The sequence below is a fragment of the Macrotis lagotis genome, chromosome 7, assembly GCF_037893015.1.
Source record: "Macrotis lagotis isolate mMagLag1 chromosome 7, bilby.v1.9.chrom.fasta, whole genome shotgun sequence".
Taxonomy (NCBI): domain Eukaryota; kingdom Metazoa; phylum Chordata; class Mammalia; order Peramelemorphia; family Peramelidae; genus Macrotis; species Macrotis lagotis.
In genome coordinates, this window is record NC_133664.1 from 154,029,683 (window position 1) to 154,055,466 (window position 25,784).

Below are 25,784 nucleotides of genomic sequence, written 5' to 3' on the forward strand. Positions count from 1 at the left end.
GTTTCTCCAGAAATGTTTAATAGACCTCATATGCAAAAAAGATTTCTCTGGAGTACATATTGATATATAGGATATCTGATGGTGGTATTCAACTTTTGGGAGGGAAGGAGCATTTAGAAATGGTTTTTAAAAAAAAATTTATCCCATTTTTGAATTATTTGTTATTACAGAGCATTAGACTATTCCATCCTGGTGAAAAATACACAGACCAATGGATTGTAGGGTGGCCTGTTGCTATACATAGATTCCAATTTAACTATGAATTCATATGGAACTGAGGGTGTTGATACTCAGATGCCAGAACCCTTTTTTTAAAGTGACTTTCTCAGAACTGATGGTACTTTTTATAGTACCTTACAGGTGGAGGTCACTGATCTTTATACACATCTTCACAACACTTATATTTCCTAGCATTTGTGGCAAGTCAAGTCATTATCCAGAGTCACAAAGCAAGTCTTTGAAGGTCCCAGGAGGTTAGTTTAAATGATAACCAGTAACCTGTATTGGTGGACTGTTTAGATCAATTTTTTACTTCCAGCATTCAGGATCAAGGAATTGAGCATTCGTAATAACATAAATAAACTCAAAACAGTGATCCCTATCCATGCTGACTAAAATATGTTAACTTTTAGTTGTTTTTTTGTCTTGCTTTTAAAGATCCAAGAAAACATTCTTGGCCAAAATCTAGGGGAAGTTACTGCCACTTTGTATTATACAAGGAAAACAAGGACACCATGGATGCTATTAATGTACTTTCAAAATTTTTGAGGTTAGTTTTTTAAAAAATCTTTTTCTTATGTGCTATCAAAACATGGATGAGTTTGCATTAAGCTAATGAAATGAAGGGACTGGTGTGGTATAAGGAGCAGTCTGAAGAAATAGATAATAGAAAATTCATTTCTATTTGGATTTGGAATGAAAACATAACTTTTTGAAAAATATATACATGTATATCAATATGGTACAGTAGAAAAAAAAGGAGCGCTGATTTTGGAATAGGAGGACCTAGGTTCCCATCCAACCTCTGCCTCTAACTACATTTGTGAGTTTGAGGAAGTCACTTAACTTCCTTGGACCTCAGTTCTTTGATCTGTAAAAATGAGGGGTTGGACTAGATGACCTCTCAGGGCCATTTCACCTCTAGATCTATGAGCCTATAAACCTCCTTATTGCTTAGACTTAGTAGAAAAATAGCTTTTGTTCTTAGGGCTAGAGATTTGGACAGGTCCTTAGATACCATCTAGTCTAGCCTCCTTATTTTCACAGATAAGGAAACTGAGATCCCCATACATGTTGAATTACTTGCCCACAGGCATATAGTACATAACAAATGGCAAATATTCCTTACAAAAGCTTGCCAAAAATTAATAAAACACACATGTATAATTGAGAATATATAACTTATGATAAATTAAGCTTTTTCCTCCTCAAAATTCTCTATTTGAATGACTCAGATTATAGAAATTTCATCTTACTGTGCAAATCTCTTGAATTTTTTCTGATCTCATTTATGAAAAAGTTAAAACTGATTTCTCACCTAGAAACAACACTAGTATAATTTAAAAACATTTTTGAAGAAATAATAATTTTAATAATTGCAGGATAGTCATTTTTATGGTTGAGTTTTGTCATTATAATTAAGAAAATGCTGGAATTAACTCACATATTTAGTGCCAGCAATCAAACTACCAAGGGAATACTTTTTAGAACACACACCCATATCCACCCACACAGACACATAAAAATCGTGTGTGTGTGTGTGTGTGTGTGTGTGTGTGTGTGTACACACATATATAAAATGAAATTCATTTTAGGAACAAAAGATCTAAAAATTAAAGGGAGAAAATAATTTTAAAAAAAGAAATCACAGTTGTGAACTTAGTTTTGGTAATTATTGCTTTATAATATAATTTAATTTGATTTTGATTTTAAAAAATAGAAAAATAGAGCAGTGAAATAGACCAGATATGGAAGATTCATATGCATCTAAGTATATAATAAGTAAATTGCTGCATGACAAACCTTAAAACATAATTTACTTCAGGAAAACCTTATTTGACAAGAATTGCTGAAAGTATTGGAAAGCAGTTTGGGACAGTTTGGGTTTAGACCAACACATTACAGAAAAAATTCTCTTAAATCTCAGTGGATGGAGGACCCAAATATAAAAGGTCAAATTCTAACAGAATTAGAAGCATCCTTTCGTACCTGTGGCTAGAGAGAAAGGCGTTAACTGAATATGGGATAGAGGCAGTCTTGAAATAGATAATTTCACTTAAATAAAACTGAAAAATCTTTGCATGAATAAAATCAATACAAATTAGCTATTGATGGGGGGGGGGATTTTGTAACAGTATCTCTGAGAAGAGTGATAGTCTAGTCTGGATGTATAGAGAAATATGATCTCAAAAGAACTCAGGCCCTCCTGACTCCGGCCTTGGGCAAGCCACTTAACCCCATTGCCTTGCAAAACCAAAATAATAATAATAATAATAATAAGGGTTACACAAATTAAAATAGCACTGAAGTATCATCTTATACCAATAAAATTGGCAAAGATGGGAGGTCATTATTGGAAGAGCTGTGACAAGAGAGACCCACTAATACACTTTTAAATGTGGAACTGTGAATTGGACCATCCAGTCTGGAGAGCATTAGAAATTTGAGCCAGAGATCCCCCTGCTAAAAGGAAGAGGGAAAAAAAAAGAATATTATATATATCAAAATATTGGTAGTGGTATTTTTTGTGGTTACAAAGAACAAGAAGCAGTGTAGATTTTGTTTATCAGTTGACTAGGCAATGATTAAACAAATTATGGATTACATATATATATTATTCCAGATATTATTAACATGAGTATTAAATATATTCCATAATTAATTTTTTTCATCAGAGTGAAACCAAACATATTTTCATATATGGGAACCAAAGACAAAAGGGCTATAACTGTACAAGAGATTGCCGTTCTTAAGTAAGTATAGATTGATACTTATATTTTTGTGATAAATTATTGTTTAAATATAGATTAAATGATGCTTTTTTCAGATTTAACCTCTGATGTTCTGTAGCTTTCCTTTACTCACTCATTGATTTATTCTCATATTTTATGTAAAGTGATATGTATTTAGCTATAGGCTTCTTAGAGTTCTTTTATAGTTTTCTATAGTTAATTATTTCTGTAGTTTTATAGTTTTCTATTCTGTAAGTTTCTGGTTTTCTCTTTTCCCCCCCCTTTCCATTGATTTCCAAAGGAATTCCTTCTGGGCTTTGAATTTAGATTGCTCCTGGCTTTCTTTTATCTGGGGGCAGGCCTGCCCTCTCCTCTAAGTGACAAGAAAGGGAAGCTGATGCCTCTGTTGTAAAAAGTTTATTCTTGACCCCTAAGGAGGAAAAAAAAAAGGAAAAAAAAAGAAAGGGTTCCCTTGACTCTTCATTAATTACAAAATGAATTTTTTTTCACATCTCATTAAAAATATTGAAACTATTCCCTGAGAGCTCTCTCCTTCCTTTCTCAGTTCATATTCCTTGGACATAATGCCCCAGTGTTTCCTCCATCTTCCCATCTCTGAAGAGGTGGTCCTTTTCCTTGCTTAGATCAGCCCCTCTCCATGTGTCCTCCATCCTATCCTTGCTTGTCATCGCCAAATTGCTCTCATCACCTTTTATCTGAATTGTTGTAGTAATGGCTCTCCCAACTTCAAGTTCCCCTACACATTCTTCCTTCACATAAATGCCAAAAGCATAAATCTGAACATGAACATCCTCTTCCTCTTCTTCTGTTGTTTGTCCTTCATTCTCGGGACCAATGACAACCCAAGAATGCCATCTTGATTTCACATTGAAGTCTAATGATATAAGTTATGACTGGCGATGGCCCCCGGGATGTGGTGGGTGACTTTGGCCTTACTGAGACCTGGGAAAGACCCTTCCTGAATAAACTTCAATGGCTCTTTATGTTTTGGGGAACAAATGTAAACTTTTGTTTGGAATTTAAAACTCCAGCCTGATCTTTTCTGACCTTTCCCATATTCTTACATGTTGATTCCCTTTCAGGAAAAGCCCAACCATGCTTTTCCTTACACATGACATTTTCATCCCCATGCCTCTATGGACCTTTCTCCATATCTCTAATGATTTCACTTCTCACCCCTGCCTCTTAGAATCTTAATTCCTTCAAGATTCAGCCCAGTAGCCACCTGCTTTAGGAGACCTTATGCTCCTGCTACTGCAAGGACTGTTTTTGATTTTTTTCTTTACATGCCAGCACAGAGCATAGTGCTTGGCATCTAGAAATTGCTTAGTAAATATTGATCGATTAGTTGATCTCCAAAAAGAGACCCATTTTCTCTGAGCCAGCACAGAGACAGGTAGCATATTATGGTGCCCCCCCCCCCCGCCCCCCCCCCCCCCCCCCCCGTAGCCTAAGTTTTATCCAAACTAGCCTATTTCCTATTTATTGAACTCAGGATTTCATCTCCCATGCAGGGGCCTTTCCACAGTCTGTTCCCTTTTCACTTCTTTGCATTTTAGAATCCTTAACTTATTTTCTCAGTGGATAGAGCTCTAAATCTAAGTTAAGGAAGACCTATGTTCAAATCCAGCCTCATATTTATCAGCTACGTGATTCCCTGAACAAGTCACTTAATACTGTTTGCCTCAGTTTGTTTATACAGTGAGCTGGAGAAGAAAATGACAAACCACTCCAGTATCTTTGCCAAAAAAAAATTTTAATGAAATCATGACCAAAATACCTGAACAACAGCAACATATTTTGGGTTTGGTTATTTTATATATTACACATTACAAGTTCTTATTACAAATGTCAAACTTTTTTGATGTGAAATGTTGGGATTAAGCCCATCTCAACAGAGATCACTTACTTTCATGTGTCTACTTCTGTATTCCTATCTGCCTTTTTGAACTTGCCTGACTGCATATTAGAACTTTGGGAGCAGAATTGGACATCTGCACAATTGAGAAAACATATCTAATTAAAAGTTTTTTCTTATATACAACTTAAATAATTTTCAGCAAGATAATAAATTAATAACCTTTTCAGAGCTATCTGATTTAATCCCTTTTGAACCTCCTTACTGGGTTTTTTTTGTGATTAAAAAAACAGCGCTACAGTGACCTTTATTTTTTTTTTTTTGGCATCTGTATCCCTTGTCTCTTCTTCCCCTAAAAATTCCCTCCAAGCTATAGTGAAACAAAACAAATCCATACATTGAACCTCTTCAAAAATATGTATTGGGCAGTTAAGTGGCACAGTGGATAGAGCACTGGCCCTGGAGTCAGGAGTACCTGAGTTCAAATCCAGCCTCAGACACTTAATAATTACTTAGCTGTGTGGCCTTGGGCAAGCCACTTAACCCCATTGCCTTGCAAAAACCTAAAAAAAAAAAAATATGCATCAAATTTACCCTTAAGTTTCCCACCTCTCTGTCAAGCAATAGGTATTATGCGTTATTGCTGATCTCTGGACTCATGGTTGACCATTATAATTTATTCTTTATAAAAAGAAATAAATGAATCATTTTCTTTCCCATGTTCTTCAGTCATGACATTAATTCCTCAAAATAATCCTGAGATTTTCTTACATGATCTGTCATTCTTCTTCAGTCTATAGCTAAAGTCTAAGGTTTTTAGTACAAAAGGCAGAGTGATTGAAATCTCCTTGGCTTGCAGGCCTTGTGAGTTGCAGAGAGGTCTTTATTCCTAGATAAAAAAAATCTAACCTCTCTTCCATTCTGTCTTGTTTTATGATCAAATTGGTTAGGCCTCATTTCCCAGTAATCTTCCATGTCCTAGAATTTTCTAATTATCCAAAGATAATTTCCAATTATCTTTGCCTTTCTTCATTTAGAATAACAGCACAAAGACTTGCCCATTTGAACAAGTGCTTAATGAACTTCAAGCTGGGCAACTTCAGCTATCAGAAAAACCCTCTGAAGTTGGGAGAACTCCAAGGAAATCACTTCACGGTTGTCCTCAGGTAAAAACACTCTTGTCAGAAGGAAGAGAGCTCTTCAATCAGATGTATGTATACGGACAATGTGTTGAATGAGTGATAGCAAAAAATGACTCCCATTTAGGTTAACTTGTACATAGAATTTCAAGGTGGGGGGGGGGAGTGATGGGGGAAATGATCCAGAGAAATTAATGCTATTTTTTAAATTGTCATTATGCCCTTCCTCTAAAAAAGCAAATAGATGGTTTCAATAGAAATTGTAGTTATAAAATTTAGGAATATTTAGTTTATTTTAAATAATATGTAAAGAAAGAATAAAAATAAAAAGTCAGAAAGTAAGACAAGAAATGAATTGAAGGGAAATGAATAGTAAACAAATAATAATCATTTAATGGTGACCTAGTCTTGCAACTATTCTTGAAATAAAACTTTTTTTTGGTGATTCAAATATTTACAGAAATATTACAGGAACTGACCTTCAAGTACAGCAAGCTATGAACTCTCTCAAGGAAATTGGATTCATTAACTACTATGGGATGCAGCGGTTTGGAACTACAGCTGTCCCCACATATCAGGTTGGAAGGTCTGTGTTTAATTTATATCCAGTTGTTTCCCATTGTTTTATCTTAAAAGGCACTTTATGGTAAAATCTGTTTTTATGATCTCATAGAAAATAGAGGAAATGGTAGAAACTTCTGATGTTTCTCTTGGATCTGTTCTTTGTCATATCACCTGGATAACATCACTTAACTTTTTTATCTTTCTGAGCCTCATTTTGAATAATGTTCTTATTTGTCAATGGTTTATACCTCTGTAGCCTCAACACTCATATCAAGCAATTATTCCCAACTATTTCAGAGTTTTTACAAACCTTTCCTTTTTCTTCCCCTAAAAGTGCTATATAGAATACATGTATTTTTGTTTGTTTGTTTTTAGGTTTTTGCAGGGCAATGGGGTTAAGTGGCTTGCCCAAGACCACACAGCTAGGTAATTATTAAGTGTCTGAGGCCGGATTTGAATTCAGGTACTCCAGACTCCAGGGTCAGTGCTCTATCCACTGAGCCATGTAGCTGCCCCCATGTATTTTTTTTTTTTTTAGGTAAGGCAAATGGGGTTAAGTGGTTTGCCCAGGGACACACAGCTAGGTAATTATTAAGTGTCTGAGGCCAGCTTTGAACTCAGGTACTCCTGACTCTAGGGCCAGTGCTCTATCCACTTCACCACCTAGCCCCCCCGCATGTATTTTTTTAATAAAAAAGTATCAATTATTTTATAGTGCCTAGAATATTTAAAAAATTTTTCTAGTAAACCATCTTTCAATTCTTTGTGAGTTCCAAATTCTCTTCCTCCCTTTGGTCCCTCTCCTAATCATGAGAAGTTAAGGAATATGATACCTGTTATACAAGTAAAGTCAGGCAAAACCTATTTCCAAAGAGGTCATGTTGCAAAAAAAAGTAAGAAAAATAAAGAAAAATTTTAAAACATTCTTTACACTCAGAATTCCTTAAGGAAATGTAAATAAATTTCATGAGTCCTTTGGAATGGCCATATATCATTGTTATTGATCAGAACAGCTTGGTCTTTCATAGTTTAGCTTTCATCATCATTACTATATTAGCTATATACGGTTTTGCTGTCTACCACATTCTCCTGATTCTGCTGACTACAATTTCTGTCCGTTCTTGTAGATCTTCCCAGGTTTTTGTGAAATTATGTACCTCATCATTTCTTATAGCAGAAGAGTATTCCATAACAGTCATATATACCATAACTTGTTTAGCCATTCCACATTTCCAAATATTTGCCACCATCAAAAAGTGTTGCTACAAGCATTTTTGTAACAGGACCTTTCCCTTTTTCTTTGCTCTTTTTGGAATACAAACCTTGTAGTGGTATTGCTGCATCAACGGGTATGCATAGATTTATAGCCCTTTTGGCATGGTTCCAAAGTGTTCTCCAAAATGGTAGGACCAGTCCACAAGTTCACCAGCGTGCATCTGTTTTTCCACATCCCCTCCAGCATTTATCATTTTCCTCTTGTATCATGCTGGACAAACTGATAGATGTGAGGTGATATTTCAGAATTGTTTTAATTTTTATTTAGCTATTCATTAGTGACTTAGAGCATTTTTTTCATGCTGTTGATAACTTTGATTATTTCTTCTGCAAACTGTCTGTTCATATCATTTTACTATTTATCATTTGGAAAATAACTATTTCAGAATTTTTAAAATATTTTTCAGCAGCTAGGACAAGACCAGGATTTGGAATTCTTTTTATAATTTACTCATAATCCTTCATTAGTTTAAAAAATGAGAATAATATAGAACATGGCACAAGAAATTAAAATTGAAGAATTTAAGAACTGGAAGGGACCTCTAAATAGTCTTTTTAACTTTTTTTTAAAAAAATTAGTTTTTTTATGGTTGGCTAGGTTGTGCAGTGGGTAAAGCGCTGGCCCAGGAGTCAGGAGTACCTGGGTTCAAATCCAGTCTCAGACACTTGATAATTACCTAGCTGTGTGGCCTTGGGCAAGCCACTTAACCCCATTTACCTTGAAAAAAACCTTAAAAAAAATTAGTTTTTTAAAAAAGTATTAAGCATTACTTTTTCTTTTTCTCACTTCCCACCCCCAACCCCTCAAAAAAAGAAAAACAATGCCTTTATAACATAGGCAAAACAAAATCCCTTATTGACCATATACAAAAAGGTATGTCCCATTCTGCATGGTTGGTGTATTACCTTTCTGCTGCAGTCCTCTCTAATCATCATAGGTCACTACATTAATCAGAGATCTTAAATCTTTCACTGTTTTATTTTTATTATATTTTTGGTTTAAATTATTCTCCTTATTCCGCTTACTTCGTTCATAAAAATCTTCCAAGCTTTCTTTTCATAATTTCTTACAACACAGCAGTATCCCTTTACATTATGTACTGTCAGTTATTAGTCATTTTCCAACTGTTTCCCCTTAATTTCCACTTTTTGCTAGTACAAAAAAAGAGCTGCTCTCAATATTTTTTTACACATAGCACGCAATTCATCATATTACTTTTCCCCCCTGACTTCAGGGTTATCTGTCTAATAGTTTTACTGTTAAGTATTAGGGAAGCTTTTTTATTTTAGAAATGTGTTTATTAGCGGAATTAGGATTTAAGCCCAAGGCCCCTGACATCTAGTCACAAAAGCATGAGAAGTTAAAGATATGGAAACAACTTTTTGCTTTGGTAGTGAAAACACAAAATCTGGCTTTAATGGTCTTTAGTGTCAATATTCTAAAGACTTGTAGGTAGTCATTCTCATGAAGTTTAGTAAACATGAATAAAGAATGAAATGAAACAGACTGGGTGGATGCAGGGAAAAAGAATGTTTGAAACATATGCTAAAACATCAGAACACACTAATAAGGAATAGTAGAGGTGGTGATTGTAAGAAAAAAAATTTATGAGAAAGATGTTTTCATTTTTTAATTAATAACTAATTTTTCAGAAAGGAGTAATGTTACTTTACATATTCTGTAGACCTCTTTAATATGAATGAAATCATTATCAAGAAATCATGCTTCTATCATCAGGGGTTTATTAAAAGAAATGTTTAAGAGTATGTCTTAGGATCAACAATAAAATATTTTATATAACTATGGATGCCAAATAATTGTGATGCATACTATAAATATGCTTTAAGATTTTAAAACCATGATGTGCTAATTAGGGCTAAGCCAAATGCAAAAGCTAAACAATTAGAACTGTTTTTTTCCTTTATTTTCTCCTTTTCCATTTTTAGTTAGTCTGTCATTATATGTTTATACTTTATCATACAGGGGAAGCAAAATATCTTGACATACATAATCTGAATGCAATAATATAAAATTTATTAAAAGTAAATGATTTATTCAATTTCAGAGCCATCTTACAAAACTCCTGGGATGAAGTTGTAGATTTAATATTGAAACCTCGTCCTGGAGGTAAGGAATTTTTGAAATAAGCTTTTGTTTCTTTTTTTTAAAAAAAAAAACAATTTCATCTCATTTATTTCATTATATATCCATTTACACAAGTATTACAGTTCATACTTAAAATGAAAAGATGCATGATTTTTTGTTCTTATTATCGCAGTTTGAAGCTCTTCTGAGACTTAGTAAATGATCTCCAAGAGTTGCTATGGCTAATCTGGTGATGACCTTCTCCAAACTTGCCAGATTCATCTTTAGGTGACAAAGATAGTTAGTCACTGGAGTTCTGCCATTGTTGAAGCATTTGAGATTGGTTAGGACTTCCACCACTGGCACGCAATTGGTTCCTTTGAGGGGTCACCTCCATATCATGAAAATGCTGTAGAATAGAACTTTTATATAGGAGTTCATGGTTTACTATAAAATGCTGTTCAGTTCATCTCTTTTTAATTATATGCTATGTAGGAGATAGTATTGGGATGCTCACATCCAATTAGGCTGACTGACCCCATCTCAATTAATGGAGAGTGACTGTGGAAAGCGGCCCTTTTGATTGTGTATGTATCTTGTTCTTTATGTGGGATTCCCTAAGGGACTTTGGAGAAACTTCTCAGACCTGGGTCAGAACCCATACCTAGATAAGGAATTTCTTACCATACTGTGACTTTTATCTATCTCCCCACAATCTCTTCCTTGGGTTATAGACAAAACAATTACACTTGTAATTTTTTTCAGAAGTCCCGAACATTATAGTCTATATGCCATTAATCAAATCATGGTGGTCATTTGGGCAAAGGTCTAGTGTGATAGACCATATGCAGTGCTTACTCTTATGGTCCCTTGCTTTCAAAAGGTCCAGTTTATTTCAGCTCTCAGCACAATGGTATGCTCATTTAAGGGAGTTTTACCAATTTCAGTTCTGATGAACTTGAAGGCCTGTTCACTGAGAAATGTTTCATCTCTTTTGGTTTAAGGATTAAATATATCTTTAGCTAAGGATCTTCAGGCAAATTTGGCCAATGTTCTAGTCATCATGAAGGAATGTCAGCTATGATATCTACTTGTTCCTTTTCAAACACACAAAAAAATCATTGTTTCTAAGTACAACAAAAAGTACCAGAAACCAGTCAGTTAACAAACATTTATTAAAAATATAAAGAAACTTCATTTTTTTGATACCTTATGGTTCTATAAAGCATTTAAAGACTATTTCAAAATATATTTTTAAAAAAAGTCCCTAAAACTAGACCTTGTAAAAAGTGTTGACTTTACAATGACTTTTACTATACTGATATTTTTGCTAGATTGTTCAGTACTGGCCTAAAGACAATGGAAGAACATCGAACTTGGAATGATAGAAAAAAAGTGTGGTCAGATTTTAACCTCTCTGGACTTCACTTTCTTCGTATGTAAAATGAGAGGATTGGACCAGACAACTTCTCAGCCCTTGGAACTTTTGGCATAAGATCCTTTGATGGACGACTTGGTTAATTCACAGGAAGAAAACATTTCTATGAGTTCAATAGTACTAAATTAAAAGAACAGAGAGAAAAGAAAAAACAGACATTATCTAGTGTTGAGTTCCCCTGTCCACCGGGGGAATTAATTCAGCTCAGGAGAGAAAAGAAACATGAGTACACTCAGGTGAGGATGCTAGCAGGACAACTAGCAGAGCCATTTATTCACAGTATCAGACAGTTCTTTAATAGTAGAAAACCACAAGATTAGCATACAGGATAAAACAATGACAAATCTCAAACTTGTGCAGGATGTAACCTAGGTCAAGAAGTTTGGGTACAGGGCTGTCACAAGTGAGGTCCTGTGTGACGCAGTTGTGTTGTCACAGCAGAGTTCTGTGGAAAGCCTTCAGCTCGAGGGTCACCTAACTTGGGCTTTTAGTCCTAACTGACCTTTAACCCAAACTCACCCAGCTCTGAACAATCTAGCATATGAATACCAGTTAATTTTAGCTCTCAACACAATGGTATATTCAGCCATTAGGAAAATCTATAATAGAGCACTTGCCCTGGAGTCAGACCTGAGTTCAAACCCAGCCTCAGACACTTAATAATTTCCTGGCTGTGTGACCTTGGGCAAGTCACTTTAATCTCATTGCCTTAAATAAAAATTTTTTTTAAAAAAAAAAGAAAAAATCTATACTTGCTCTTCCTTTACCAGTTCTACCAAGTGGGTCCCTGTCCATAAGATTCTGATTTTGTATTAAGTTTCTACATATCTGTTTTGTGATGAGCCAACTTTTATTTAAAGACTTAGAAGGATTCTTATTGTTTACTGCTTACTTGTTTTTTGCAGCCGAAAAGGGTTACTTGGTCAAATGCCGAGAAGAGTGGGCCAAGACCAAAGATCCTGATGTTGCCCTCAAAAAATTACCTGTCAAAAGGTGTGTGGAAGGGCAGCTTCTTCGAGGACTGTCAAAATATGGACTGAAGAACATTGTATCTGCGTTTGGCATAGTGAGTGTGATTTGTGAAGTTAGGCAATGTTTTTCAGAGGTGTGACAAATCTTAAGGTGCTGTCAGGGCTTTGTTTTTGCTTTTGGCTTTACAAGGGCAGGAGATAAAGAAGAAAAATTCATATGAGGTGAATTTATATGACTTACTTATTTTTTGCAAGGCAATGGAGTTAAGTGGTTTGCCCAAGGCCACACAGCTAGGTAATTATTAAGTGTCTGAGGCTGGATTTGAACCCAGGTACTCCTGACTCCAGGGCTGGTGCTCTATCCACTGCACCACCTAGCCACCTCTGTATGACTTTTTTTTAAAAACAAATACAAATGGAAAAAATAGTTTTATTAGGAGAAAGCAACAATTCAATTCAGTAAACTTTAAAAATATCTACTGTGTAATGTAGTGTGCTGAGAACCAAGTATGCAAGGGCTGAAGAGGATTTACTTTATGGAAAAGCAGTCTGGACTAAGGGACATTTCACAGCAAATTCATTTCATATGCTTTTCACCAGTAGACAGTAAACTGGTAGTTTAGAAAAGAAAATGTTGTCAAATCCAGACCTTCTTTCATTGAGGCCGTGAGTCAGTGACATTTTTGTTTCCTTTATTAGAATAAAAGAAAGGGGGAGGGACTCTTGGTTGATGGAAAGATATGTATGAAACTAATTTGCATTTGTCAGGAACTAAACTAAAGGCATCCTTTTGCATCTGGTAAAATAGTGGTAGTTTCATGAGATAAATTTCTATTGACATTTAGGATCACTCTAAGTCCGACTAGACTTATTTGAGTAATGGTGCCTGTCTTCCATGTTTGGTAGATAGAAAGGCATTTGGTTGCCTCCTTGACCTCATTATTAGTGAAATTGCTTGTGTTTTTTCACTTTGGACTGCTTTAAAATGTGGAGATGAAAGCCTTGGTAGGTTTGTCATCTATTTGCCACATTCTTTTTATTAACATCATTAGATCAAAAATTAAATAAATACTTTTTTTTTGTTTTTTGCAAGACAGTGGGGTTAAGTGACTTGCCAAGGCAATGAGGTTAAGTGACTTGCCCTACATAGCTTATTAATTATTTTGTTTGAAAGATTTTATTTATTTTGAATTTTGCAATTTTTCCCCTAATCATGCTTCCCCCCCCACCCCCCCACAGAAGTCTTTACATTGTTTCCATGGTATGCATTAATTTAAGTTGAATGTGATGAGAGAGAAATCATATACTTAAGGAAGAAACATAACATATGAGATATAGCAGAATTACATAATAAGATAACATACAGCTAGGTAATTATTAAGTGCCTAAAGCTGGATTTGAATTCAGGTCCTCCTGACTCCAAAGCAGGTGCTCTATCCATTGCACCACCTAGCTGGTCCAATAAATAAATTTTTAAAAAATAATTATAACCTTTGGTATATTTTAATGTAACCTGCAAGTAATTTCATCAACCTTTCATTCATTAGCTGATGAAAATTATTATTGTACAATTTTGGCTTTGCTGTTTCTTCAAAAAAAATAATGAATGTCAATTCATTTTAGTTTGCAGACTTCTGTAGAGTGTAGTGAGAATTAGGAATTGAGAATGTTTTTGCAGCTTTAAAGGTACGAGTTTAGTATATAAAGGAACAGCAAACAATAAACAAGGAATGATTACAATCATCTATCAAAAGTTCTTATATTCCATGAACTTGGTTTTTTTTTTAATATTGAAATTGCTTCACAAAAATAGGTTTACTTTTAAGGTTTTTTTAAAATATATTTTATTTGTCCAAATACATATTTGTCTGAGAAAGTGTCCCTAAGTTGCACCAGTCCATCAGAGGGATTCATGATATAAAAAATGGTTTAAGAACCCTTAAGATGATTTGAAAGATGCTTTCCTCTGATTTCTTCACTCATTTTTGTGTCTTGCTGATTTCTTCCTCTCTTCAGATACCAAGAAATAATCGTTTGATGTATATTCATAGTTATCAGAGTTATGTGTGGAATAACATGGTAAGCAAGAGAATTGAAGAATATGGACTGAAACCTGTTCCTGGGGATCTTGTCCTTAAAGGAGGTAAAAAAGACAAAGTTGTCAGTCTCAGACATTTGTTCTTGTCCTTGGAGTATACTGTGGCTAGGTCACAGTTGCTCCTGGCAACTGTGTGGAGGAAGCTTGTGTCTAGTATTTAAAAACATGAAGTCTAATGGGCTGCAAACTATTTTATCTAGTACAGATATGTGTGAGGATCTTTTTAATTTTCTTATTTTTTTGGTTTTTGCAAGGCAGTGGGATTAAGTGACTTGCCTAAGGTCACACAGCTGGGTAATTATTAAGTATTTGAGACTAGATTTGAACTCAGATCCTCCTGACTCCAGGGTCAGTGTTCTTATCCACTGTGCCACCCAGCTGCCCCATGTGAGGATCTTAAAACAACTTTTTTTTTGATATTTGGATACTTGGATCTATACACCTAGTTTTCCAACTAATGATGACTGTAGCACCGTCTCTGTTTCTAGATTGTGGTTCTAGATTTGGCTTGTAGATTAATTCAGCTTGGAGCATTGCTTTCATACTGCTTATCTCATGATGGCCACAACTGTATGGGACAACAGAAATCTGTGACAGCCCCTTTCCTTTCCCTTAAGAGAGAAATTTCATCTCCAAATAGCAAGTAAAGAGCCAAATGAAGTGATTTATTCTTGGGTAAAATGATTATAGAATGTGGAGATAGGTCCTTATTTTATCCTTTAAAGACAAGTTGACTTTCCTTTGCATTCACCTGGTGCAACTTTACCTATAGGGTCCTTTTATTTTTTTATATATTAATGCTCTCAGAATTCTGTGACAGACTTTTGGTCAACTTGATTGCATTTTTAAATTTCTGATTTTAAAAAACCAGCCGTTTAAAATTGACCTTAAACAGGTTCCACAAAAACATTCCTTTCCTCCAGAAGCCTTAATGATATCTTCTAATCATTAACTCATCTCTAGTGAGTTCTCTTCAAAAAAGGAGAGTAGCTCTAATCCTCTTTTTTTTTTTTTTAAAGGTTTTTGCCACCTAGCCGCCCTGGGAAAGAGTATTTTAAAAAAGAGGATAAGTGGGGCGGCTAGGTGGCACAGTGTATAGAGCACCAACCTTGGAGTCAGGAGTATCTGTTCAAATCAGGCCTCATACACTTAATAATGACCTAGCTGCGTGGCCTTGGGCAAGTCACTTAACCCCATTTGCCTTGAAAAATTCTAAAAAAAAAATACTCTTTCCCAAGCTTGCCCATAAAAATAACTAATTTAATAAATCCGAGATGAGAATATTCCTCCTTGTTTACTTAAATTATTGCATATTTGAACATTTTTAGGTACAGCCACCTACATTGAGGAAGCAGATATTAATTCCTACTCCATCCATGATGTGGTGATGCCTTTACCTGGTTTTGATGTTATCTATCCTAAACATAAAAGTAAGTTCCTCTTTTGTTTTCTTTTTAAGAAATTAAAAATGTACATTTAGAGATGATTAGGCTTTCTTAGTTCTTAGCCACCTGTAGCATTTTCAGAAGTTAAGGAGAAAGGGTATTAGAAATTCACTTAGTTTTTTCAATGCTATATTTTGAATAATATATAATTAAAAGAGGGAGAATTAAGGTAGAAATCTGAATGTATTTCTTCTAAGAGGCAACATGTTATAACCACCTCACTGGTTCCCTGTGTTTCTTGTTCCATGAACTCCTGAGAGTATTTAGGATGCTACTTATAATGATATGTAATAATTTACTGCTTAAGATGCTTTTAACAATGAACCTCCTGGACCATAAATGGGAACTGCTGCTCTAACTTAATTCTTTGCCCAACAGGCAAAATTAACATGCCACCAAAGTGTTTGGTGTTCTCGGAAAGGATTTAATCTGCAAGGGCAGAGCTGAGTTTCAGTCCTAAATACCTCATCTTCCAGCCCTGGTGCTTTGTATTCTGAATTTCCTTGTTCTTTTTATAATTCCATTAACATGAAAGGAAAAAAAGTTTTTAAAAAAAGTAATTTGAACAAAATATTGAATATCTATTATTTCCTAAAACAAGAAAATGACAGCAGTTTTTACTTGGTAGTTGATCATTGGGGGTTGTGCTAGCACATAGTGTTCCATATTTATTCATGTTTTCAATGATTGAAACTGCACCAAGATGTCTGGGATATACTCCATATAGTCATCAGTAATGAATAAAACATGATTATTGGCTGTACTCCAGAGTGCCTATTCCCTATTCCTAATGTATGTTGTTTTCCTTTGCTATTGATTATACTCTTATAACATCCTCAAGAATCTCTCTGTACAAACTGTCATTTTTATAAATGCCATTTAATGATTGAAATAGCAATCACATGTTTAATGTTGCTCACCAAGGATGCTATTTTGGTCAGGAAGCCTTAATTATGCTTCTGGTTATTCAGAAAAACCTTCCCATCCCTTGCCCCCTCCATTACTACAAGTAAGTACTCTGATTTAAAAGGGGGGGGGGGAAGGTCAGCCTGTGCATCTTTTTTTTTTAATTAGGTTTTTGCAAAGCAAATGGGATTAAGTGGCTTGACCAAGGCCACACAGCTAGGTCATTATTAAGTGTCTGAGACCTGATTTGAACCCCGGTACTCCTGACTCCAGGGCCAGTGCTTTATCCTCTATGCCACCTAGCCGCCTCCAGCCTGTGCATCTTTTAATGGAATTTTAGCTAATGTACCTTCAAACTGGAAGGGAAGCAGAGGACTAGCTTCCTCCTCACTATTTACTGGATCCCCATATTGGCTCTTTGATAGCACTGCTAATGTCAGAGGATATGGATCTGCCAGGATTCAAATAGGGAATCAGATATGATCACTGGTGTCTTAGACCAAGTACTACATAGTTATTCTAAACCTGGTTGAGAGGCAGTATGCTCTAGTGGGTAGAGAGATGGCCTGGAAATCAACAATATCAGGGTGCAGATCCCAGCTCTAACATAGACTGCCCCAGAAATCACCAAGTTTAATCTATATGTGGATGAGAAAAGCTTAGAAAAGATTAGAGAAAGTGTGTTCAAATTCCAAAAAATTAATACATAACTATCTTTTAGAATATAAACCAATACTAAGATTCTTATTCTTCTTGCTTTGGTGTGATGTAATTCTAAGTGTTTTCAGTCTGATAGTTTGAAGAAATATCTTCATAAAATGCTAAGCATGTGTTAATATTTACAGGAAAAGGAGACAGATTTCATCCAAAGTAACTTATTTTTAATTAAATTTAAACAAACTGGTTTAATATATTATTCCATATTCCATTTGATTCTTTTCTGTTTTGCTTTAGTTAGTGATACTTATAAGGACATGCTAGCTGCTGACCATCTAAATATAAACAACATGAAACATAAAATCCGAGATTATTCCCTATCAGGTGCCTACCGAAAGATCATTATTCGCCCTCAGGAGGTGAGCTGGTGAGTAATATTTTGGAGTGAAATGGAATCAAACTGTGTCCATTCTCTAATGTTGACAATACTTACAAGAATTTTTTGTTTTTGTAATTGAATATTTCTAAGTAAACCTGGAAACAAATAAACTTCTTTATCTCAGCCTTTTAAAAAATGAATCTTAATATTGAGCAGTTGCACATTGGTAATTAAGTACTGTGATCTAAATCTAAGAACTTGGAACTTGAAGGAATAATTTATATCTTACAGACTTCCATTAAACTGTTGGTTGAAAGGAGACAGTCCATTTTAAAATACTTTAATGCCTGTCCCCATGCAGGCAGTTGTTTAATGGAGGCATATTTGAAACTTTACCCAATTCAGTTATTGAAAATCTAAAACTCTATGTTGTATTTTAAATTGAACCACTTGGTTACTTTGAAGATTTGAGAATGAAGTGCTTCTTTCCCAAAAGACACTTTATATTCAAATTCATCTCCTTATGTTTCTATTTTTGAAGGGAGGTTGTTTCATATGATGATCCTAGAATTCCACTTTTCAACACAGATTTGGACAACCTAGAAGGAAAGCCACCACCTATGTTTGCTGCTGGTAAGTAGAGTTTACTTCCACCTTTAAATCATGAGCATTTTATAATAAATGCTCTATTATTGCTGCCATAAATTATGAGGTTCACTTTATATGTGAATAATAATCAGTTAGCGACTCAGATTAAGACATTGGCTGTGTTGAAAAAAAAACAACTTATCTAGTCCTCCATAGCTCCCAAAGGCTAAATGATATGGGTTAGGTGAGGCTGACCTTGAGTGATGGTACTAGGGCTGGAATGGTTCTGGAACTAAAGTCACCCAGAGACTAGCAGAGCAGAGTGGCAGCTGATCCAGTAGACAAAGGCAGATTGGGAGCATCTGGACAGGTGGAGGAGGGGGGCTGCTATTCTGAAGGATGCCCCAAACCCACTGAGGATAGAGTATAGGGAAGAAGAAAAAATTTGTATTCAGCCTGGCTTCTTGGATAGCATTCTGGGAAGAATCTTCCTCTCCCATCTATCAGTCTCCCCCAGACCATCACAAAATAAAAAATTCCTTTTTGTTGTCTGAATTTTTCCAATTAAAATATATTTACTCATAAAAATTCTACCTTTCTCTTTTTCTTTATATGGAAGCCATCTGGGTTCTTGAAGCCTTTGATAGGTTCTAGTAAGTGGCTTCTTATGAGTAGCTGGTGATGAACTCTTGACAACAAATGGGAAAAAAAATGAAAAACAAAATGGCTTCACTTCTATTTAGACCCTTCTTCATTGTACAGTGATGGTGACAGAAGTGACATAAAGAAGGAAAAGAATGTTAGAGTAACACAATCTTTTTTAGAACATTTATAAGCATTCGTTTATAAATTTTTTAATCATTGGTATTTAAATGTTAGGGGCAGCCAGGTGACACAGTGTATAGGATGCCAGGCTTGGGAGTCAGAAAGAATCATCTTCAGGAATTCAAATCAAAAACTTACATACTTAGCAGCTATGTCACCTTGGGCAAATCACTTGACTCTGTCTCAGTTTTGTTATCTGTGAAATGAGAAGGAAATGGCAAAGCACTTCAGTATCTTTGTCAAGAAAACTCCAATTGGGGTTGTGAAGAATTGGTCATGACTGAACTGACTAAATAACAAGAAAACTCTAAATGTGAAATCTTTGTCCAGAGACCAACAAAGGGGTGTGTGTGTAAGTGTGATAGAGATATAGAGTAGAAGTTAAAGAAAGAATTAAATGCTACAATTGCTCACAGGCTATCTTGGAGAACCAATGAAGGACCGTAAACTAGACTAGAAGTCATGAGTAGAGAAGATGATTGCAAAGAGACATATCAATTCTACCTCTGCAACAAGATTTGGGAACTGATTAGATTTAGGAGTTGGGGAAGAAGGGAGAAATCAGGTAGTCTTCAAGGTTATAAATTTGGGAGACCAGGAAAATTATGCAATTTCCAATAGAAATTGAGAAGTTTAGGGCGGCTAGGTGTCGTAGTGGATAAAGCACCGGCCTTGGAGTCAGGAGTACCTGGGTTTAAATCCGGTCTCAGACACTTAATAATTACCTAGCTGTGTGGCCTTGGACAAGCCACTTAACCCCATTTGCCTTGCAAAAACCTTTAAAAAAAAAGAAAGAAAAAAGAAATTGAGAAGTTTGGAGGTCCAGGATGGGGCTAAAATCATGAATTCTAGATTTGGAGCATGTTAGGGTTTTTTGGGGGTTTTTTTTTTAGGTTTTTGAAGGCAAATGGAGTTAAGTGACTTGCCCAAGGCCACACAGCTAGGTAATTAAGTGTCTGAGGCCTGATTTGAACTCAGGTACTCCTGACTCCAGGGTTGTTGCTCTATCCAGTGAGCCACCTAGCCGCCCTCTGGAGCATGTTAGATTTGGAAAGTTCATAAAGTCTCTAGATCATCATGGTGCCCTGGATAGAATGCCAGATTTAAGACAGGATGATCTGGGTTAAAATCCTGCATGAGACACTTTATTTGTATGTTTCTGGGTAATTCACTTCTCTTGGGTTTAATTCTTAATTTATAAAGTGGAGCTGGACTAGATTGTCTCTGGGGTCCCTTAAAGCTCTAAGTCAGGGGCGGCTAGAAATGGAGTTAATGCAAATTTCAAACTCTGTGATGAGTGCATTTATTGGTTTGTATAAGCATGTAAAAATTCTGAAAAGGCTTTCCCAGATTTCCTCTCGTACATGGGATGAATCCATTTTCTGAGCTATGCCAACCAATTGTATTTGCTTCTCTGGGGTTCTAAAGCTTTAGATCAGAAGTAAAGTATCTGTTACACCACTAGGTCAGCATTTTTTTTTTTTTAGATTTGTATTTTAGTGGGACATTAGTAACAATTTTCAGATTTGGATTTGCCAAAGTTTGAAATGCTTGCTGCTACTGCTACTAAACAAAAAGATGCAAAAGCAACTTATCTGTGATGGAATCATTTGGGCTGAGGTGCACTTTACCTAGGTGAAGTCATCATTTTAAAATAGGAGGTTCTTTTCTCATGGTTTATGTTGTGGCTTGCTTCCTTGGGGCCCACAGCGGCGACCTCCCTCCAGGAGGGGAGCTGAGAATAAGGAGTCAAGCCACTACTGCCTTATGCCTCCAGCTCAATTTTATTATTGCTTAGCTATTACATATATACTGTTAGATCTTCCGGGGTAGAACAAAGAATAATGAAGTAATGGTTAGGGGTGCGAGCAATGTGTATATGCAGCTTCTTGCATTACAGGGTAGGAGGGTACGTTAGGGAGGAGATGATAAGGTACAGCTGTGTCTAGTGCCCTTGGTCAGTGGGGTGGAATGTCCAGCTCCCAAGGACTCTGGCTCCCAAGGACTCCAGCTCACCTTATCTCTCAGGGCGGCAAGCCAGCTCCTGAGATTGTCCAGGTGGTGGTTTACTTGGAGATGATTTGTGTCATGGCTGTTAGAATAGCCTGTGTACCCACAGGTTTAGAAACACAAAGTAAAAAATAATAAGTGCTAAATATGTGGAATTATGATATATTTGGGTGAGAATATTACTGGGAAGTTCTTTTTTCATCTTTATACTGCTTAATCATTGGTTCATAATGGTCCGTCATGGCAAAGCAAAGAACAAAGTTGCCATAATTGGTTCATGGACCAAATTTAACTCATAATGCTCCTGTGATAGAATTTATAAAGTATCCTATGAAGATAGTCAAGAGGTTCATATTCTCTCAAGGCCTTTTGGGTGGTTTTTTTTAGGTTTTTGCAAGGCAAATGGGGTTAAGTGACTTGCCCAAGGCCACACAGCTAGGTAATTATTAAGTGTCTGAGACCGGATTTGAACCCAGGTACTACTGACTCCAAGGCCGGTGCTTTATCCACTAGGCCACCTAGCCGCCCCTGTATATCCATTTCTTAACATCAAAATTGACTCTTGAATTAGTTTTTTCTTTTTTAATTATGCCTCAATTAAAAGGAAAATCATGTTATTTCACTTCAAGATCATCCTCACAATGTTCTGTTTTCTCTTTATTCCTTGTTCTAGTACTGTAAGATGCCAGGAAAGTTCAGATTGCTACAGATGGCTATAGATATTCATTCACCCAGAGTGTATGTACATTTACAGATAGTTTTTGCATGCTTCTCTCTCATGCAGAAGCAACAGAGGGCTGCCCCAGTACAATAACGGGTTCTGATGGTTGGAACAATAGGGAATAGCCACCATTTTTTGCCTCTGTGAAGAGATATGACCTTTTAGCTCATTTGTTGCCTTTATTTTTCTGACTCTTTTCTTGGATGACAGAAGGCAAATACAGAGCACTGAAGATGGATTTCTCACTCCCTCCTTCAACATATGCAACAATGGCCATTCGAGAACTACTAAAAATGGATACAAGTATCAAGAACCAGACACAGCTGAATACTACTTGGCTTCGCTGATGAAGATCTTCTTTGTGAAGATCCAGATATGAGGGAAAAGTGTCAGCACCCTGGTTCACTGTTTTTGTCCTCTTGGTTCAAATCCCACGTGGGTTTTGACAATTTGTAGTAAAAGACTATTTGTATTTTTTAAAGTTTTTTTTAGATTAAATCAATTATATGCAATGTTTGTACAAATGTACAAATTTTGAAGATCTAACTAAAGTTCAGAACAAGAAATTGGTTGGTGTACTTTTTGTGTGTATCTTTGCACATACACATTTACGCCCACAGAACACACACTCATACTGACACACAGAGGTCAGAGAGGACTCATTGATAAATTCACATTTATTAAGTCTTCAGTGTCTCAGATATCATACCTGAGCACTGGGTGAAAAGTCTTTATCTCAAGGAGTTTATGTATAATCATGTGGGATAGTTAACTACAAACCTGTAGCCAGAATAGAAGGAAGGTTTAGAGAAATTCTTAAGCCTACATATTACTTTTTTTTAAGATTTTTTTTTTTGCATGGCAATGGGGTTAAGTGGCTTGCCCAAGGCCACACAGCTAGTTAATTATTATGTGTCTGAGGCCAGATTTGAACTCAGGTACTCCTGATTCCAGGGCCAATTCTCTATCCACTGTGCCACCTAGCTGCCACAAAATTACTTTTAACAACCAAAATATTTAATTTTTTTTATGTGTAGGAAAAATACAATTTAATAATACCACAACTTGATCCTGAACTAAAAAAGACTTTGACATCCATGAGAAAGCCCTGTGATCAATTAAACAACTACTTGAGTAAGATTCAACTAAATTCTCTGACACAACTAGTAATATCACCCAGTCAGGATTATAGCTTATTTATTTGTAAGATGTGAGAATAAAAAGAGGCCACAAGGAAATCAGTGAAAAGATTTTGCTGCAGTTCTTCTACTGGCTTTGTCATTTTTCAAACCTACCTCCCAAAAGTTTTTTCTTATATTTGGAATGGTACCAGGAAAGAACAGGTTTTTAGGATTATGGATTTAGAACTGATAGGAAATTTATCAATACTTTAGTCCAACATCATGTTGCAGATGAGAAAATGGGCTTAGATACTTTCCCAAGGTCATACAGTTAGAAGTAGAACAATCAAGTAAATGACAAGATTATTGGCTTCCTTGTTCTAGGGCAGTGAAGGAAAGTTAGTTGGTAGAATCTGCTTATGAAAATGGTTCTCTAGATTAGTAAATTTATTATACAAATAACAATAAGAAAATCATAAATTTTCTTTCACATCATGGTATTTTCTATCTACTTACATACAACAATACATACATACTCATTCAATACAAACTTGTCATGGACTCATCAAGTTTATTTCAACAAAAACATGCTTAATACTTACCTGTTTTTACTTGTGCTTTATTTTCTGTCAGCTGTTCTGAGTTTTCCAAGTTTCTGTAAATATTTCAGATTATTTCTAACTTCCTTTTCTACAAACTCAGACACATAGGAAGGGATGTCACAGGTATTTACATCTTGGTAGGTTGGTTCTTGGTAGAGCTGCCATTCTTAGTTCACCTAATTTTTTTGTTAACTGTAAAGCAAAAAGTTACAATATTCACTCAGTGACAACAATTATATGCTGTAGAACAGGCACAAACAGGCATACTGGGAATACTCAAGACACTCCGCAGGCATTGATTAAGCTGCTACTCTGGGCCTGGATCTAAGGATACAAAGGAGAAAACCAACTTTACCCTTAAAGAGTTTGCCTACTACTAAGGGGAAATTACCATTTACAAAAGTAAATTTTATAAACAGGCACGACACAAACACACGTGTATTTGTGTGTGTGTGTGTGTGTGTGTATGAAGTAATTTTCAAGAGTAGGTAGCACCAGCAGCTAAATCAGTAGGCTTCATGTGGTAGCACTTGAGTTGAGCTTTGACAAGAAGCAAGGGCACAAGTAAGAATATAGAAGAGAAGGGGCAGCTAGGTGGCACAGTGGATAGAGCACTGGCCCTGGAGTCAGGAGTACCTGAGTTCAAATCCAAATTCAGACACTTAATAATTACCTAGCTGTGTGGCCTTGGGCAAGCCACTTAACCCCATTGCCTTGCAAAAACAAAAAAAAAAGAATGTAGAAGAGGCAGAACATCTCTAGTCAGGAATGCAAGAACTCAAATTCTGGCCCTGATACTAGCTGTTTGACTCTAGGCAGGCCAATCAATTTCTCTGTGCCTCAGTTTCCTCATCTGGAATATCAGTTTGGATCTCTCAGGCTCTAAATTTATGATCCAATAATTGCTAATGAGGAACTGATAGGCATCAGGGATAGTATGCAGAAGGCACAAAGATCAATGGAAGTCCATGCAGAATTAGGAGTAGGCCTGTTTGGCTGGAAGGCCTTGTACAAAAGGGGAGGATTGTGGAACAAGCTATGGGGAAGAGAAGGTTCGGGATTATAAGGAGTTTCAAATGCAAAATGGAGGAGTTTGTGTTTTATACTATAGGTAATAAGGCAGAAATGAGGGCTGTGGTCAAACTCATGCTTTAGGGAATATATCATTTTGTTAAGATCTTTGGAAGATAGAATGCAGAGGAAAGAGTGGAGACTGAGAGACCAATTAGGAAGCTATGGCAATAGTTCAAGAAGGAAGTAATTAGTACTCAAAGTAGAGAGGAAACCACATGATTAGAAAGAATTGTAGAAATATGAGAGCTGTTATGAAATAAGCAATGATTCTTGGTAAATGACTGGATATGCAAAGTGAGGAGTGTGAGGATATAAACCTGGTTGCCTGGAAGGATGGAGAGACCTTGATAGGAATATCAAAACTTGCAAGTGTAGCAAGTCTGGCATCAGGCTAGAGAGAGAAATGTGTGTCAGTCAATACTTTGTTTTGGACATGTTGAGTTTGGGATGCCTTGAGGGCATCCAGCAAAAAAGTCCAACAGGTAGACATCAGTGTGGTTCATCAAAAGAATATAAACAAAGAAGGTGGATCAGGACAGAGCCTGGGGCAGGTTGGAGGTGGGAGCCACAGGTGAAGATTTAATGTAACAAACTAAAGGGTCAAACAAGAGGAGAAATAGGAGAGCATCATGTAGGCAGATGACATGGTTAACAGAATTAAATGATAACAGAAAGGTCAAACAGTTTGAGGACTGAGAACAAGCCACTGAATTTGGGAACTAGAAAATACTTTGGAGGAAGTTGTTTCACTAAAATTATATCAGAAGCCACCCTGCAAAGGAGCTGAAGGAAAGGAAGCAGGGCACAAACAGCTTTTTCCAGTTTGGCTGCCCAAAAGGAAAAAAGATCCAAAAAATATTTTGAGGGAATGGGAGCGTCAAGTGAAGGTTTTTTTAAGGTGAAGAGTTTTGGGCAATATGAAAAGAAGGAAGCAGGTAAAGGCGAAAATGAAAATAAAAATCAGAACTGATTTTGGAACTATGCCCAAAGGGCAGTAAAATGTGCATACCCTTTGATCCAGCAATACCTCTACTGGGTCTGTATCCTGGAGAGAT

At 36.0% G+C, this 25,784-nt stretch overlaps 1 protein-coding gene and 1 non-coding gene across 4 annotated transcripts in view; both read left to right on the forward strand.

Annotated features, from left to right (window-relative positions):
• The window catches only part of PUS7 (pseudouridine synthase 7), a 34,628-nt gene extending 12,130 nt beyond the window's left edge, over positions 1 to 22,498 (forward strand). For all 3 annotated transcript variants that reach the window (XM_074193961.1, XM_074193962.1, XM_074193960.1), the window contains exons 6-16: positions 658 to 769; positions 2,895 to 2,972; positions 5,868 to 5,996; positions 6,430 to 6,555; positions 9,875 to 9,936; positions 12,238 to 12,398; positions 14,320 to 14,446; positions 15,730 to 15,831; positions 17,707 to 17,836; positions 18,330 to 18,421; positions 22,143 to 22,498. In XM_074193961.1, the coding sequence (XP_074050062.1) occupies positions 658 to 769; positions 2,895 to 2,972; positions 5,868 to 5,996; positions 6,430 to 6,555; positions 9,875 to 9,936; positions 12,238 to 12,398; positions 14,320 to 14,446; positions 15,730 to 15,831; positions 17,707 to 17,836; positions 18,330 to 18,421; positions 22,143 to 22,279 (1,256 nt within the window). In that variant the 3' untranslated portion in view covers positions 22,280 to 22,498. The remainder of the gene's footprint in view (positions 1 to 657; positions 770 to 2,894; positions 2,973 to 5,867; positions 5,997 to 6,429; positions 6,556 to 9,874; positions 9,937 to 12,237; positions 12,399 to 14,319; positions 14,447 to 15,729; positions 15,832 to 17,706; positions 17,837 to 18,329; positions 18,422 to 22,142) is intronic.
• LOC141494602 (small nucleolar RNA SNORA70) lies at positions 10,407 to 10,533 on the forward strand. The gene has a single exon (XR_012470501.1). It is a non-coding gene; the product is annotated as a small nucleolar RNA SNORA70 (small nucleolar RNA).
• Positions 22,499 to 25,784: the final 3,286 nt, after the last annotated feature.